The 16565-nt window shown below is 30.7% G+C and overlaps 2 protein-coding genes across 6 annotated transcripts; one reads left to right on the top strand and one right to left on the bottom strand.

Moving 5' to 3' along the window:
• The first annotated feature begins 2359 nt into the window (after nucleotides 1-2359).
• On the top strand, nucleotides 2360-2716 carry LOC114424716 (TPD1 protein homolog 1-like). The gene has a single exon (XM_028391559.1). It carries the CDS (start codon nucleotides 2360-2362, stop codon nucleotides 2714-2716), a length of 357 nt encoding a protein of 118 aa, XP_028247360.1.
• A 2326-nt stretch (nucleotides 2717-5042) lies between these two features.
• Nucleotides 5043-12584, bottom strand: LOC114420988 (membrane-anchored ubiquitin-fold protein 3-like). Of its 5 annotated transcripts, XM_028386725.1 has the most exons (6): nucleotides 12495-12584; nucleotides 12310-12408; nucleotides 11967-12179; nucleotides 8889-9059; nucleotides 6419-6488; nucleotides 5043-5439 (listed from the first exon to the last, which is right to left on the bottom strand). In XM_028386725.1, the coding sequence occupies exons 3-6, from the start codon at nucleotides 12094-12096 to the stop codon at nucleotides 5436-5438; spliced, it is 375 nt and encodes a 124-aa protein (XP_028242526.1). In that variant the 5' UTR covers nucleotides 12097-12179; nucleotides 12310-12408; nucleotides 12495-12584; the 3' UTR covers nucleotides 5043-5435. The 5 variants fall into 5 exon arrangements, with proteins under 5 accessions (XP_028242526.1, XP_028242524.1, XP_028242525.1 ...); XM_028386723.1 differs by having other exon boundaries at nucleotides 11967-12408; XM_028386724.1 differs by lacking the exon at nucleotides 12495-12584 and having other exon boundaries at nucleotides 12310-12451.
• Between the last annotated feature and the right edge of the window lie 3981 nt (nucleotides 12585-16565).

Genomic DNA, 16565 nt, shown 5'->3' with positions numbered 1-16565 from the left:
CTCTCTCTTTGTTGACGACTCACATCAATGTACACAAAAAAATTAAAAATATTAAAATGAGAATTTGGAAAAAGAAAATGCACAAAGTAGACATTCACACACACAAAAAAAAAAAAAAGACCAAAGATTCCATTGAATGAAATAAAGCAAATTTAAATATAAGGTGTAGAAGAATGCAAAGTGTCTTTCCAATACAAAGACATCATATAACATATTTAAAGTCACCCTCCCATAACCTACTATTGAGATCCTATAGTTATAGTTATAGTGCTCAAATCACATGTCAACCCACGGAAAATTATAATACCCATTACACATTAAAACTATTCACCTATTTTACTTGTCACTTCGGCTGCACCAGTATCCAACATTCTTATGAGAGTCTCACATGAGATTTATCCGCAAAACTTGCACAAGCACCTCTCCATTGCATCGGCTAATTTGGTGTAGAAAATGTATTCACAACATGGAACTGCACACAACTCGCCCATTATTATGATTTATAAATGTTGGTAAAATTATTAAGTTAATTTGGAAATGTAACTAATTATTATTATATCATTAATTATAATAGTGGGGGATTGTAATAATTGATTATATATATATATATATATATATATATTAATTATTTCTCATTCAAACATCAGTTTTTATATATAAAACTCAGTCACCTAATTCATTAATTAAGAAAAATGATAAAGTTGGTTGATAACAATAAATTTTTCTAAATATGTTCTTATCATTAATACTTTTCCTTTCTCCCGATGGTTTGTAAATATATTATTTTTTTAATGAAAAATATTTTTAATCTAAAAATAATTAATACAATAAATATTAATAAGAACAAAAGAAATATATATATATATATATATATATATATATATATATATATATTCCAAGTTTTAAATTTATTTTTAAAATAATATAAAATGAATTTAGTGCCTATGTATTATAATATATCTACACTTATTCAATCACAAATCATCATTTAAATTACTTTAAATAATTATTTAAAAAATTAATAAATTTACCATATATGACAAATTATAATTGGACAATAGTGTAAAACTTTTTATTATTTGTGTATAACCATTTTTCTCATAAATTATTACTCTCTTACAAATAATTAAAGAAACATGGATCACAATAAGGAAAATATTATAGAAAATAAAATTTAGTTAAAGTAATTCATTAATTACAAAAAAATAAAAACAGATATGTCAACTAATTAATATGGCCTTGAGAATTTCCATATATACGTTTTCTTTGTCCTTATGTATGCCAGGATATATAGAGAGACAATTCTGTCTTTGCCTTGCTGCAGCTCTGCAAAATCCTCGCTAGCTTTCATAGTTTCAATTTCAAAGGTGAGTGTGCTTCTTTTCTCCTCTATCTGCATGGGTATGAAATATGAGCACTCGTATATACATACATGTTTACCTTTTTGTCATGATTTGTCGTTTCTGATTTTCCCAATAAAAATTCACTTCATGCAGTTTTTGTCCATTCCTACATTCTCCTTCTCCCTTTTCACTTTCATAGTTTCTGATTTAATTTTTATGCACTGTGGTCACTGTATTATCCCTTTGGTGAGTTTTTGGATCACTGTTGACCGAATTAATCAGAAAAAATGTGATTTATGTTTGATTAATAGTTCTATTATATTTATTATAAAATTAAATCATTAGTAAAATTCTATATAAAAATTACTTCATCTCATAGTTACTTTTGAAATTTTGAATTCAAACTTAATTCTTCGTAAAATTAAATATATAAAAATTTATCTAAAATCACATTAATTGTATAGTATTTTAAAAGAATTTAACGTGAAATCAATCATGCAATTAGTAACATATGAATGTCATAGTATGGATTTCTTTTAATTTTCTACCTCAACGATAGTAATTCTTTTTGGGCGTTTCAGTGCTTCCGTTGTAATTCAATGGAAATCTCACGCTCGACCGTGACCTCATCCTTGTTCATCCTCGGAGTCCTCGCTTTTGTTGCAAGTGAGTTAGTCAGATTCATATAAACTTACCGCAAATTTTTTATTATGTTGCACGGTTGCAGTTTGGTCGTTTTGTTATATTGCTGTTTTTGTTCTTATGCTGTTTTTTTTGCTTATTGTTTAAATTAATTAAGTATTTTAGTCTGTTTATTTGTTCAGCATGCATCATAAATATTTTTAAGGATTAAATTAATATTATGGTTCATTTTAGTTTTACTACCTAAACTATCTGTTTTTATTTTATGTCGGATTTTAGTATTTGTGGTTAGTGAGGGTCCATTAAATATTGATGTTTTTATGAGAATTACATTCTCAGTAATAATATTTTTCATCAAATAATGTGATGCAGCAATGTGTGAAGCAGAAGCTGAAGGTAGCAGAAGAGGAAAGAGGGTAGAGGAAAAGTGCAGTAAGTCCGTTATACAAATAAACCAAAGTCCGACGGAACGACTCCCAAGTGGCATTCCCACATACACAGTTGAGATAGCGAATACGTGCGTGAGTGGCTGCAACATCTCTGAAATTCACGTTGCTTGTGGCATGTTCAGTTCTTCGCGTCTCATAAACCCTAAAATCTTCAAGCGCCTTCTCTACAATGACTGCCTCGTTAATGACGGAAAGCGCTTCCGCAATGGTGCCATTATCTCCTTTAAATATGCAACTACCTTCCCTTTTCCACTCTCTGTTTCCTCTCTACTTTGCGGTTAACAAACCTGATAGAATGGATCCAAAGAGGCCCAAAAGAAAGATGATTAAGTGATTCAAGGATTATATAAAATGGAGCTAGATATTTATAAATTGTAGTTTTATTTTATTTATGCTTAGAATAATATGATGTTAACGCTTGGCTAAATATTATCCATGGATTAATAACATCTAGGACTATACAAATGTATTCCCTTTTTCTTAGGAGTAGTGATAGAGTAAAATTAGCACTCTATCACCACCCTCCATCTGATATTATATACTACTGTCTTAATAAATTGAAATGAACAAATAATCTTAATTACTGTCTCAGTTATCATTGTCAACTTTCGTGCTAATCTTTCTCCTAATTTTTATCATTACCCAAGAATAATATATATATATATATATATATATATATATATATATATATATATATATATATATATATATATATATATATATATATATATATATATATATATATATGAACTAACAATGGTTTACATTTGAGATTGAAAGAGCAGATTTTGAGAACATATGCTGTTTTTATTGGCTTTATGATTAAAATGGATTCAAAACGAAAACTAATAATAAGAATAGATTGGTCAAAAAAATATTTACCTATTATAATTGATGATTTTTGTCATATAGGATATTAGAGACATTATATGATCCTTATGTCAAGTATTTAACATCGGCCTACCTAATGCTAACTAGCTATTTAATAACTAGATTTAGTATCCCATTTTTACTCAATTTCAAGTCAATGACTCCATTTATTTGTTTTTTATAAAAATAAATTGATTTTCTTTATATAACTTATATAAAATAAAAAATGAACATAATCATGTTTTTTATTAATATAAATAAAAATTTCTATAATTATGATAGAAAAAATTGTTTTAAAAATTGTTTGAAAAAAATTATGACAAATTAAAAAATAACTATTAAGAATATTTAAGAAATTGTATCTAAAAAATAATAACATGTTTAATAAATTAATTTAGATTTAACTACAATAGTGTAAAACTTACCTTGCAAAAAAATAGTCTGTGAGCATGTTTCCAAACTTGTAACATATTTTGATCAATAAATTAATTATGAATTTTGTTTGTTCTATTCAACAAAATAGTCATCAATAGGTATTTTACATCGAATTGATCGACATTAAATTAAGTGAATAGAAATATATTTTTAATATCGGGTTAGTGGATTCCAAATACCTGTTATGTGACAACAATCTCTTATAATATGTAAATATTTTTTTTATCAACCCATTTTGGTCAAAAAGTCGCTTTTATCTATTTGTTTATATATTTTGCTTAGTTACACTTCAATTTTTTTGGCAAATTTTATCTTAATTTTTTAATTTGATGCATTTTACTCTCAATTTTTTTATTTGGCGTAATTCACCCTTAACCTTTAATCTTGCCAAATTTACCCTTTACCATTTATCCATTTGTAAACATAAAAGTTTGGGGTAATATTTGTCAAAAAAAATTAGGTGTAAAATTTGCCAAAAAATTTACAAGTTGGGAACAAAATTTTTCAAAAAAAAAGAAGTTAGGAGCAAAAAGTATAATTATGTTAGTAGTAAAATAATATGATAAAATTCATAATATTCTTATAAATCGGAGGTAAAATATGCCAAATTAAAAAAATGAGGTAAAATATATAAAAAATTAATAAGTGTTTCCTTAGCACGAAGATATTCCTTTTGATATTTCTCATTTACGTATATTTCATAATTATTACTGCTTTTTTTACATATTAGGAATATTTTATTTTTATTTACGGTAACGAATAAATCTTAAAAAACCTGTGCTTTGAAACACGACCTTGTATTTTTATTTTATTTTTTTATTTATAGAACACGACTTAGGGGAAAAACTCGTAATTTCTGAAAGTTGTATTTCTTTTTTATAAAACGTGTTCATAAAAGCTGTAATTCTTAACACCATTTTTAATAATATTTATGTTGTCCAATACCATATTTTTTTAATAAATCAAACAGATCTAAAGGAATGTATAAGTTGATTCGTATCGCAGTATTCACTAGAAAGTACTCAAAAGAATTATCTTACCGCATTTTGTTAATGCTTTTGTAAGCCTATAAAAATGATGTTAAGAATACAAAAAAAGTGTATTAATAAAATAAATTATATATTTCACGAAAATCTTTTCATTTTAGTATACTTAACATATTTGCTTATTTTGTTTTGGGAAAAAAGATTCACGTAACTTTTTGTGCCTTCCTAGTTCACATTTTCATCACGTTCATAGAGAGATTCAGTCCGAGCTTCTTACTTGGACAAGTTGAAATACGTTTAACCAGGAAACAGAGTTGTTGGTGAATTATCCATGTCCATGATAAACTGAAATGAGAAAGTGAACACTGCTCAAGAGATATCACGCACGTCATTGCAAATGCAAATGCAAAACGACAACTTGATGCACGACACTAGCAATCAATGGTTACAATGTCATCAACTCTGTAGACCTTGTAATAAAAGAATGACAGCATCTTCGGAAGTCACCATTAACACAAACTTTTCTATAAGTATATAATTGCTCGTATACGTACTTTACACAGGAATGCTGAAATAGGGGTTTGTTCAGGCAGATGATTTCTACAGTTCATGAGTGATTGATGTATGAGGATACGCATATCCAACTCACAAACTCTCTTCACAATATGGAACAAGAACAGACAACCTTCTTTGGCGAATCATCAACCTTCTTATCTATTAAGGCAAAGAGAAATGCAAATCATCAAACTGTATTGTTTATTCAGCTTTCAAGTCTAAGGTACAGTATGACAGGTGCAAAAATATGAAAAGAAAATAGTTTTCAATCAAAGCTAGTAATATCAATATCCGTCATGTTTGATGGACGACTCTTCACCCGCAGTGCAACCTAGGTATCTCCTCCAGCAATTATTATATTATCATATTACCATCCTCTACCACACAAAATAAAATTACAAGGCGGGAGCACCCGCCTTGTGTTTCACCTTTCAATCCCAAATGTCTTACAGTCTAAAAGAAAAGACTCTGACATGACTAATCTCTGAAATCTATGACAACCAAACACCAACTGCACACACTTATACACAAGTAAAATGACAAAATCTATATTGACAATCAAGATTTGTATGTTCACCTTTTATAAATAATAGGCTTCACAAAAATATAAAAAATGATCATTATTTTACAACCTAAGCACTTAAGTGTCTTTACCAGAAAATGAATTGTATCTTCAAGAAAAGTATATTCATATTCTTAAAACAACCTAATGAACTTTATATTTTTTTATGATAGTGAGCCTAGGAAAAAATACTAAGAAATTATTTTTTAATATTATATTTACATGACTTTTATAAATGTTTGAAAAATATTATTTTTATTAAATTTTTTTTCTATAATACCAGTGTCCTAAGTATCTAATTGTTTGGAAATATTAGCTCAAATATTCAAGCTAATAAAAAAATATTCTTTTAATTGGACACGCCATGAGCAGAGCAGTGTTAAACATGTGTTGTAAAGGTGTTAGAGGTGTCAGTATTGAAAATGTGTCCAATACTCCTAAAATCTCAAGAAGGAGTGTCTGTGCTTAAACCAAATAGGACTAAATTAGTTGGTTGAACAGATTGTGTGAGTGCTGTAAACTATACTGCCTTTGATTCTTATTGATAAAAAAAAAGTATTTGTGCTTAACACTTACCTTCCCCATATGAAGCAATGCAGTAATGGTAAGCTACATTGATATTTGGCTTGACAATCAAACCTATACACTGCAACCATTATTTAGAAGAACATATAGGTGATTATGGATGACAATTTTGACTAAGAATGATTGCAATTTCTTTACTTTACTGTTGTTTTTAATAAAATAATAGAAAAATTAATATCTTTGCTATCTTTGATTAGCAAAATTCAAAAGAAGATTTCAAGCGTTTTGGAGGAAAATATCTTTAAAAATGATTATTTAGCAGTTATCTTTGGCTTAAATGATAGAAATTGATATTTTTCTTATCTATGGCTTGCGGAAGGATTAAAATTACAAATAAAAAAAGATCCAGAAGATATCAATAAGAAAGATTTTTTACATCAAGCTCAAATCTATTCCCGTAGCTATAAAAAGGAAGTCAAGCCAAGAAGGAGGGGGACGAACTCTCAGAACCTACACACTGGGTCTATTCCTTAGGGGAAATCCTCTCTCTTTATTCATTCATCATCTTTTTCCATCCATCTCAATCCCTTGTAAAAGTCTCATGACAATGAGAGACTAAACCCCTCTTAGTTAGGGCGTGATAGGCCTAAAAAGCCAACAGATGTATTGTAATATTTCATATCTATCAATGCAATCAGATGCTTTCTTTCCTATTATCCTTTATTATTTTAATTTCATGTATCATTCATTCTTGCATTATCTTTAGGGGTTAGACGCTCGGGAGACGATAATCCTTAATAGAAGTCAAGGAAAGTCTTACATGCATTAGTTTTAAGAAGGTCTTACATACATCTTTATACTTAATGCTGTTTATAATTCTATCTTTGCAAAGGGATTTGGGAGAGAAAATACATAAATTAGACTCTTCATCATGAGGAATCCGGGTTAAGCATATTAGTAGATGTGGGTAGGAAAAATTCACTAAATTGATAGAGAAAAATCTAAAATAATACATCTTAGGCAAATAAGGCAGGTTAGGTCCCAACATTATCAGATCTTGAGAATTTATCTTATCTTTTACTTTTTCTCATCTTATCTTTCTTTATCTTTTATCTTTATCATCTTTTAATTCAAATATTTTATCTTTTCTATCTTCGATTTTTATCTTTAAATCTTATCTCCTATCTTTCTTTATCTATTATTTTATTTCTTTTTTTCATTGCTTAATAATTGGGTTTGCATCACTTAAGTACAACCAAAGGATTCGACACTCGAACTTTCGAGTACTTTACTACTTTTGATAAAATTGGTACATTTGCCAATCGGTTAACAATAGCTTATAAAGCAATACAATAACCATTTATAATTTAACATAGATGCCAGTGCCACACATTACTAGCATTATAATTTTGGCAAAATTGCATTTTTGGTCCCCCTAGTTATCTCCAATTTCAATTTTGGTCCTCCTTTAAAATTATTGATGCATTTAATCCTCCAATTATGTTTAATCCCATAAATGTGGTCCCCAAATTCAGATTTAGACGTTGACTATTATAAAGGAATGTTGACTGCCAGTCTGTCACATGTCACATTATGGTGGGACGATGACGATCACGTGTCACGTTCTGATTGGATGTTAACTCTATGGAGGATGAAAATGTATTGTTGTTATCAACGTCCAATCAGAACGTGACACGCGACAATCATCATTCAATCAGAATGTGACAAGTGTTAATCAACATTTCTTTGTAACAGTCAACGTCTAAATCTGAAATTGGGGACCACATTTGCGGGATTGAACATAATTGGAGGACTAAATGTATCAATAATTTTGAAGGGGAACCAAAATTGAAATTGGAGACAACTAGGGAGACTAAAAATGCAATTTTGCCTATAATTTTTGAAACACAAATATGAAACATACCCTTTTCCTTTACCACAAGAATCAACTAGGGGAGAATCAAATTCTCACAAAAATACAATATTTGTTGCTAGTTTAGTATTTTTAGCACCGATTATACAACTTGTGTAGACTAAATATAATAAATAACACACCATATGTTAAAGTATTGTCAAAATCTTTGCTCCACACATTTATTTTACATTTGAAATGAATAAATGTCATATTACTAAGTGAACACAAAAATCTCTCTCCATTAAATGGTGCTAATCAGACATAAAAACAGAGCTCATTACATAAAGAAGGAAAAGTTAGATATGTACGAGAAAAAAACCAAAACTCATCAACTACAAGCCCTATATAGCTTTTGGTTTTCAATTTTCAATAATATTTATTCAACTACTCAAAGCAATGAAATCATATAATTTGATGTACAAAAAATTATAGAAAAAACCAGTAATGAAGAACCAGTTGTTTTTTCAGTATATTTTACATTTTTTTATTCAATCAGAAAATTATTGAGCTCATTTTTTTTTATAACTCTCACCTATTTGACCACAATTTTATAAATCTAACTAAAATTATATATATTCCCTATAGCAAGAAGTCCATGGAACGTACCAGCTTTAGTTTTTGCTAGAGATGGCTGTACAACAACAAGCATTATTATAACACCCCCTGGAGTCTCACCAAATGGTACTTTACATTGACCAACAGTCTTATTGTTTTCCAAGATTTTACCAGAACTAATCAATTTCACTTCATTAGCTGACTTTGGCACGACGGTTTTACCTACACAAGGGAGAAAGTGCAACAGATAAAATGATAGAACAAGAAAGAACCAGTGCCATACTCTATCTTCAATAAGTTGTAGAAATGGACCCAAAGCAACAGGAATAATCACCATAACAATTAACAAGTTGACTGAATCGTTAGAGAAATATGATAATAAATTCACCAAGAGGCCATCATATGTAACAGTCCATACCTTAATTAGAATGATAATGATTAAACATCCCTTTTTAGTTAATAAATGTCACCAAACTTCAATTTGAATTAAAAAGGATAAGAGCTCAATTTTCCGATGCAAAGAGTTTGACCACAACTTTCTAATGTAATTTTATTAATGTTATCATCAGTATTTTACAAATAATTGTAATTCAGTCGATTACCTTCAACTATATCAAACTAACTGGAAAAATAAATAAGATTCTAAAAATGATCTAAGATTAATTCATGTTGGCTGTCATTCCTTTTGATTTTCTAAGCATCTCCCAATCATTGTATAATTTCACAATAAGGGTTACACAGAAACACGGGGAAAAACACATATTGGATTTGTTCACAGAAGTCAGAAGGTGTCAAAGATATATATGTAACTTGTTGGAATATTTGGGTTCTTATTGATACAGGAGACTTAATATATTAGGAGTCTAGTTGGGTTGGACTTGTACTAGTTGTACAACTGTATGTTTTAAATCTTTAAGTCCTTGATTATCAATATAAATAGCAGTCAGTGTTTTGTATCATATGCACATTTTCATTGTATGTGAAATATATTATTTGTCTCTTTTACACCTTGTTCAAATAATTTCAACATGGTATTGCATCGGTATCATCCTTCATGACCAATTCCATCATAATCTCTGTTGCTGAGTTCCAAAAAACCTGGAACTCCTTTTGTTTGGTCCTCCTCTCCCATATGAACTTTATCCAGTGATTATCAACTTCTGTTTGATTGAGCACCAACTACAACTACCACAATCTAGTTTCCTGTACTACTTATGGTTGTATGTGAAATATATTATTTGTCTCTTTTACACCTTGTTCAAATAATTTCAACATGGTATTGCATCGGTATCATCCTTCATGACCAATTCCATCATAATCTCTGTTGCTGAGTTCCAAAAAACCTGGAACTCCTTTTGTTTGGTCCTCCTCTCCCATATGAACTTTATCCAGTGATTATCAACTTCTGTTTGATTGAGCACCAACTACAACTACCACAATCTAGTTTCCTGTACTACTTATGGTTGTATGTGAAATATATTATTTGTCTCTTTTACACCTTGTTCAAATAATTTCAACATGGTATTGCATCGGTATCATCCTTCATGACCAATTCCATCATAATCTCTGTTGCTGAGTTCCAAAAAACCTGGAACTCCTTTTGTTTGGTCCTCCTCTCCCATATGAACTTTATCCAGTGATTATCAACTTCTGTTTGATTGAGCACCAACTACAACTACCACAATCTAGTTTCCTGTACTACTTATGGTTGTGTTCACTTTTCTGGTGTGCCTTTTCTTCTTTCCCACCGATGTGAGATCTAGTTCACCTTCATGGCCTCCATTCAACAAACTAAAGCACCATTCTAATCAGATAGTGCTGATCCAATAGAACTTGCCCAAAACCTTGCAGTGGCACACCCACACATAGTACCTATCTACAGCTGCCTCAGTCTCATGTCTAGATGGTAGTGCATCCCAATCCACCTTCACGGCTTCACCGGTGACCACTCCAGATTTCCTTGCCTCAACTTTTCTGGCCAGTTGCTAGCCTTGGATGCTGGATTCAGTCACTCCTCTACCACAATTGACTGTGCTATGCAAAGATTCCCCAGTTTTCCTTTGTTCAATTCAAGTCTTCTGCCTGTACGAATTAATCCACGGGTAACATATCCCATCTGTATTTGATCTGGTTACCCTATTTGGGTTGTTGGCTCCTTATTACATCATGGAATACTATATTCTTGCCTTTGGCTTTAATCCTCTCAATTGAATTCCAACTTGTTCTATTTGCATGGATACACTCATTCCATATTTCAACATAACATAAATATATAACTTCTGGAGTTATAATTGATTCAGCAATGCAAGAGATTTCGTGACAAAAATCTGGTAATACCAATCTTGACATATGAACTAATAACCAGGTGTTAACCGCTATTAATATGTGAGCAAGGAAGGTAGATAAATGTCTGTGCTTCATCACAGCGAGGATTTTTTTTTTTTGATAAGCAAAGTCACAACGAGGACAGTAGAATGGCAATAGCAGTCCAGTAATATTTTACTCTATTTATAAAATATTTAGGCAAACCAAGTGCTGCATGCCTGTATGAATGAAAATTCAGGTGAAAATCTCATGTCCTCATTCTCCAGTCTTCACACTCCAATAAACCCACATTCAAGTTCATGAAATTAACACAGAAATAAACAGAAAAAAGCAACTCTGCAACTTTGATAATAATAATAATACTATTTTTCAGTTATGAACCTATGACTACAACAGTGTGATCTATGCTCTTCTATAAATATGCAGGCTAAACCTTAAAAGGGGGCTTCACTTGGCTTGGGTGATTCAATTCAGATTTTACTTGACACAACACAACCACGGTCTTCTAAATATCATCAATATATCACAGTTACAATGATAGCAACAGACTCCGAACTCACCAATTTCTAGCATGAAAGATTGGATAACATGTTTCCCAGAACCATTAACGATCAAACAAACCGCAGCTATAATTGAACTCTCTAAACCAAACTAGCAATTTAAACATCAAATTTCTCAAAGATTAATTAACTTATCAACAATCAAAACCAAAGGAGTGAGTAAACAAAAAAGTAACAAAACAATTGTGATGAAGAATAATTGAAATCAATATGGAGGTAAGTGAAGAGAGACAGAGAGAAAGACCTTTGGGCCAATCGGAGACAATCCTTTGCTTAAGCATATCGACGGTGGCAGCGGAGGAGTACCTGAAGGGTCCGATATCAGAACCATCGTACAACCTAAATTTGATGTCCACCAAATCCTCTTCCGGCATTTTGAATTGACTTCTTCTTCTACTACTTCTTCTCCTATATGCCTTCTCAATCCTTACCCTAACCCTAATTCCTTCCTCGATTCCTAAAATTCCAATCGAGATTGATTTGATTTGATTTGATTTGATTCCGTTGTTATTCGACACTAAATGGAATCTTCAAAGATCTGTAATTCGATGATCTATTATAGCGATGAGAGAGAAATTGAACACTACCTCAGTTTGATTTTGATCAGAGTGAAACTATTTCCGAGTTACTTTTTTCGATACCTCTCTGCAGTCACTTTTTCCTTCTGCTGCTTCTCTGGGTGAACGCTGAACTCAACAACAAGGCAAACATTAAATTAAAACAAAAATTAAAAAAAAAAAAGGGGAACAGGTAAATCCAATTAACAGAATACCGTATTCGCCATTGTACTTTCTACCCGTCCAAAACGACACAGTTCCCCGTATTCACATCTGGATAAACGGCGCCGTTTTTTAATAATTGATAATGTGGATTTGGGTTTATTCTGGCCCAAGAATAAGCTTTTGATGACTTGAACTGGGCTCAATATCAGTAAATTGATCCTGAACCAAAAAAAGAAAAAACACAAAACAAAACCTCAGTTGTTCCAATGAAAACTATAACACATATTTATGATACTTTGTTTTGTTCCCCCTTATATTCTGTATTATTATGAAGTAAAGCCTCCCTTAATTTTCAGCCTCTGGTTTCAATTCATTAATTATTATAATTATCCCCAGAAGACTGAAATTATATGCTTCCAAGAGTTTGGTGCAACTTAATTTAAAATGCTGATACTTTTATGTTAACGTTATATCGTCAATTAAATTATTTCTACAAAAAGAAATCGTAAAATTAATATTCATTTTGGATTTTCTACTGAATAGTTGACAATATAGTTACTTCATATCTTCACGATTTTTTTTTAAATCTAATAGTTAAACTTAATAACTTATTATAATTATTATATTTCAAAAAAAATAATAATAAAGATTATATATATATATATATATATATATATATATATATATATATATATTAATAAATTCGTAATTGCTAAAGTTGTGTAGTTAGCTGTTTCATAGGTGCATGATCCATGTTGTCAGTATCGTAAGAACTTTTGGTTGAGGATGGTGCTTTTGATCCTTTTAATATAATCTTTTGTCTCAAATATCTCCAATTAAAACTGGGCTAGCTCTTGTCATGAATATTATAAATAGAATATGATGTGGTCAACTCACTGCCACATGTGCATCTGACTCCTTACCTTTTGAGGCAGGCCACATGGCAGCCATGCTGTCACTGTGTATGCTATAAATAAATAAATAAGTATCTTGTAGGAATTAATCATTTTGGTTGTCATAGTCTTATTTATAAAACGGACGAAAAAGATGTAACAAAAGAAATGGAATAAGAGCCACATATGCAATTGAATTCTTAATTAAATAACAAATTCGAAAGCCATCAATCATGCATACTTTTTTTTCAATTTATTATATTGCCAATGAAGACTTTATTATATCTTATAATGATCATGAAGATTTGCTTCTGGTGTAATTGGGACATTCAATGTTGCCAATGAAATGTTATATAGATATATATATATTAGATACTCCAATGTCAAATAAGATGCTACTTGATCTGACATTAAAAGTTTGATGCATCAGTGCTCAATGAACTTGAAGACAAATTATTCCAAAAGAGATTAAAATATTTGCTGCGCATTTATAACGTAAGTTGTCAAGGATGCATAGCTTTTTTCTTGTAAAGAGTCCCTTATATATGTGTGTGTGCGTGTTCTTGGCTTTTGCTCGGTTATCTGTGGTAGTAACAGCACCATATGAAGTTGATTGACATAGAATAGATTTTCTCGTATGATGTAGCCTAGTTTATCATACGTGAACCACAATCATAAGTAGAGAAAGTTAAGAGAAGGCTTATACATATGATTGAATGTTACATATATATAAATGGAAAATATACCTATGTTTCAGTGTTCATTTTTCGTGTTGAAGTTGATGTTACAAAAATCTTTGTCTGCATAAATATAGCGACTTGCTGATGCTACCATTGTTTCAAAAGAATATTAATTAATGTTTGTTTTGGGGAACTAGATTGACCGTTACAAGATAGTTGGTTAAAGTATAGGAGTTTTATTTTAATACCTTTTTTTTTTCAAATACGGGAAAGCTTATTGTGAAAGGTGAGAACTTGGTTTGTCAATACTCAGCAGCAATCATCTGCTAGCTTTGTCATATGATTACAAGGATTCTATTCTGCCTGTCATTGTGGTTATAAAATCACTAAATTTCCATTTTTATTGATTTTATAATGGCTGACATTACGGGCAAAAAAATATATGGCCACGGTCTATTCAGCAACCAGCACTTGTACCCAGATCATTGTACGCACTGATTTTATAATGGGTTAGAAACTTAAGATCACCCTTCTAATAAATGTCTTTTTTATTATCATTAAAAAGAATTCAATCTGGACTTATGAGTCTCCATAATCTAATTGGAAAAATTAAAAATAAGCTAAACACCTTCTATTTTTAAGGCGAGTCTTCAAACAAATATGCAATAGCAATATATATATATATATGTTAAGCTATTGGTAAGTATACCAAATCGCTCGTAATAATAATTTCTCGGTAAACTGAGTGTTGTACCACAGAGATTTTATTGCATTTATGTAAAGTACTCTTCAGTTTGCAAATTGTAAATTTAGTGTATAAAATTAAATGCAATTTAAATCTAGTCAGGGATAAAAAATTTAAAATAAAAGATAAAGAAAGATAATAGATAAGATAAAAGATTTTAAAGATAAAATTAAAGGATAAAGAAAAAGGTAATTTAAATCTAAGTTGCTACTTATAATTTAAAAGAAACTAAAGCAATAAATAAAGAATAAAGTCTATAAAATATTACTAGATCTAATAAGCCTAAATACCTACTCCTAAATAGGAGATAACTACTCCTAATAAAGCCCAATAGTAAAAATAAGGAATAACTACTTCTAAGAAACCCAACAATATAATAAGAAATTTCAAACAATAAAATAGGGAATAAAATCTATATAATAAAATTGCTAAAACCTAATAAGTCTAATCAGCCTAGATATATGGACTCAGGATTTGTCTGTTATCGATACCAGTGAATTGATTTTGCCCTACATCTATCCATCTACTTTTCCTGATGCCTCACGATGACAAACCTACCTTAATTACCTATCTTTCAAATGTCCTTTGCGAAGACTCAATAACTAAGATGCATTAAGATTAAATTCTAGATGTTTGCTAAAGCATGGACATCGAGTCAATGATAACCCTATGATTTTTTTCTTTTATTGTTCTATTAAGCGTTACCCTCTCCCGAGTGGACTAACCCTTAAAACAGATTCACGCATTCATTCCTTACCCTTAATTAGACTTTACCCTCTCCCGAGTGGACTAACCCTTAAAACAGATTCACGCATTTATTCCTTACCCCTAATTAGACTTTACCCTCTCCCGAGTGGACTAAAGACTAACAGAAAATAAAGACTGAGATGTAGAATAAATAAGAAAGAAAAACAGCTAAAAGAACCTGGAAGAAAAACCCTCTAAATGATAACCCGATAATTTCTTTCTTTTAGTGTTCTATTAAGTGTTACCCTCTCCCGAGTGGCCTAACCCTTAAAACAGATTCAAGTATTCATTCCTTACCCCTAATTAGGCTTTACCCTCTCCCGAGTGGACTAAACCCTAATAGAAAATAAGGTCTGAGATACAGGATGAAAAAGAAAGAACGGTAAAATAAAAGAACCTGGAAGGAATTCCTCTTTTTATTGATAACTCTTGAAAGGCTCCATACATCATTGGCTTTTTAGGTCTGTCAGGCACTAGCTAGGAGTTTTAGCCACTTATAATCATGAGGGCTTTACAATGAGAAGGGGGGGTGAAAGAAAAGTAATAAGAATATAAGAAAAGAGAAGGAAAATGAGAGAACTGAGTGCCAGAAGTCTGAAAACTGAGCTCTCAGGAAGTGTGTTTGTTCTCCTAGGCTGACCCTCTTATTTATAAGAATATAAGAAAAGGGAAGCCTCATGAACATCGCCACGTCGCGCTCAGCGCATGTCGTGCGCTTAGCGCCTTTCCTTCTTGCGCGCTAGGCGCGTCCTGCGCTTTGCTAGACTTGAGCTTCTTCTGATTTCTTTTTTTTTTTTATTTATTTCTGCTCCTTTTTGCTTGTTGTACCTCATTTTTTTCACATCTGCAATCAAAATTCAAAATTAATTAAATCTTTTCAAATTAAAGCATAAATAACTACTAAATAATTAATTCTAAGTTAATTTATCAATATATATATATATAATACCTTACTTCTATGCACACTGGTGCATCACTAGATATTTACTATCATGGTAGTTCTCTATGTGGTTAGATTTAAAGAGAGGCTACTTCATTTAAGGGTAACTTTTCTTT

This window comes from Glycine soja, chromosome 8, assembly GCF_004193775.1.
Source record: "Glycine soja cultivar W05 chromosome 8, ASM419377v2, whole genome shotgun sequence".
NCBI classification, from domain to species: domain Eukaryota; kingdom Viridiplantae; phylum Streptophyta; class Magnoliopsida; order Fabales; family Fabaceae; genus Glycine; species Glycine soja.
Note: the sequence above shows the minus strand (reverse complement) of the source record. Positions and strands in the feature narration are given on the sequence as shown.

Bases quoted from the DNA above. Each gene is read 5' to 3' on its own strand.
- LOC114424716 (XM_028391559.1), top strand. From the start codon at position 2,360: ATGTGTGAAGCAGAAGCTGAAGGTAGCAGAAGAGGAAAGAGGGTAGAG.
- LOC114420988 (XM_028386723.1), bottom strand. From the start codon at position 12,096: ATGCCGGAAGAGGATTTGGTGGACATCAAATTTAGGTTGTACGATGGT. The intron at 9,060-11,966 runs GTCTTTCTCTCT...TCCCTTGTGTAG, and splicing joins TGTCTCCGATTGGCCCAAAG to GTAAAACCGTCGTGCCAAAG. The intron at 6,489-8,888 runs GTACGTTCCATG...TAATGGTTGCAG, and splicing joins TCTAGCAAAAACTAAAGCTG to TGTATAGGTTTGATTGTCAA.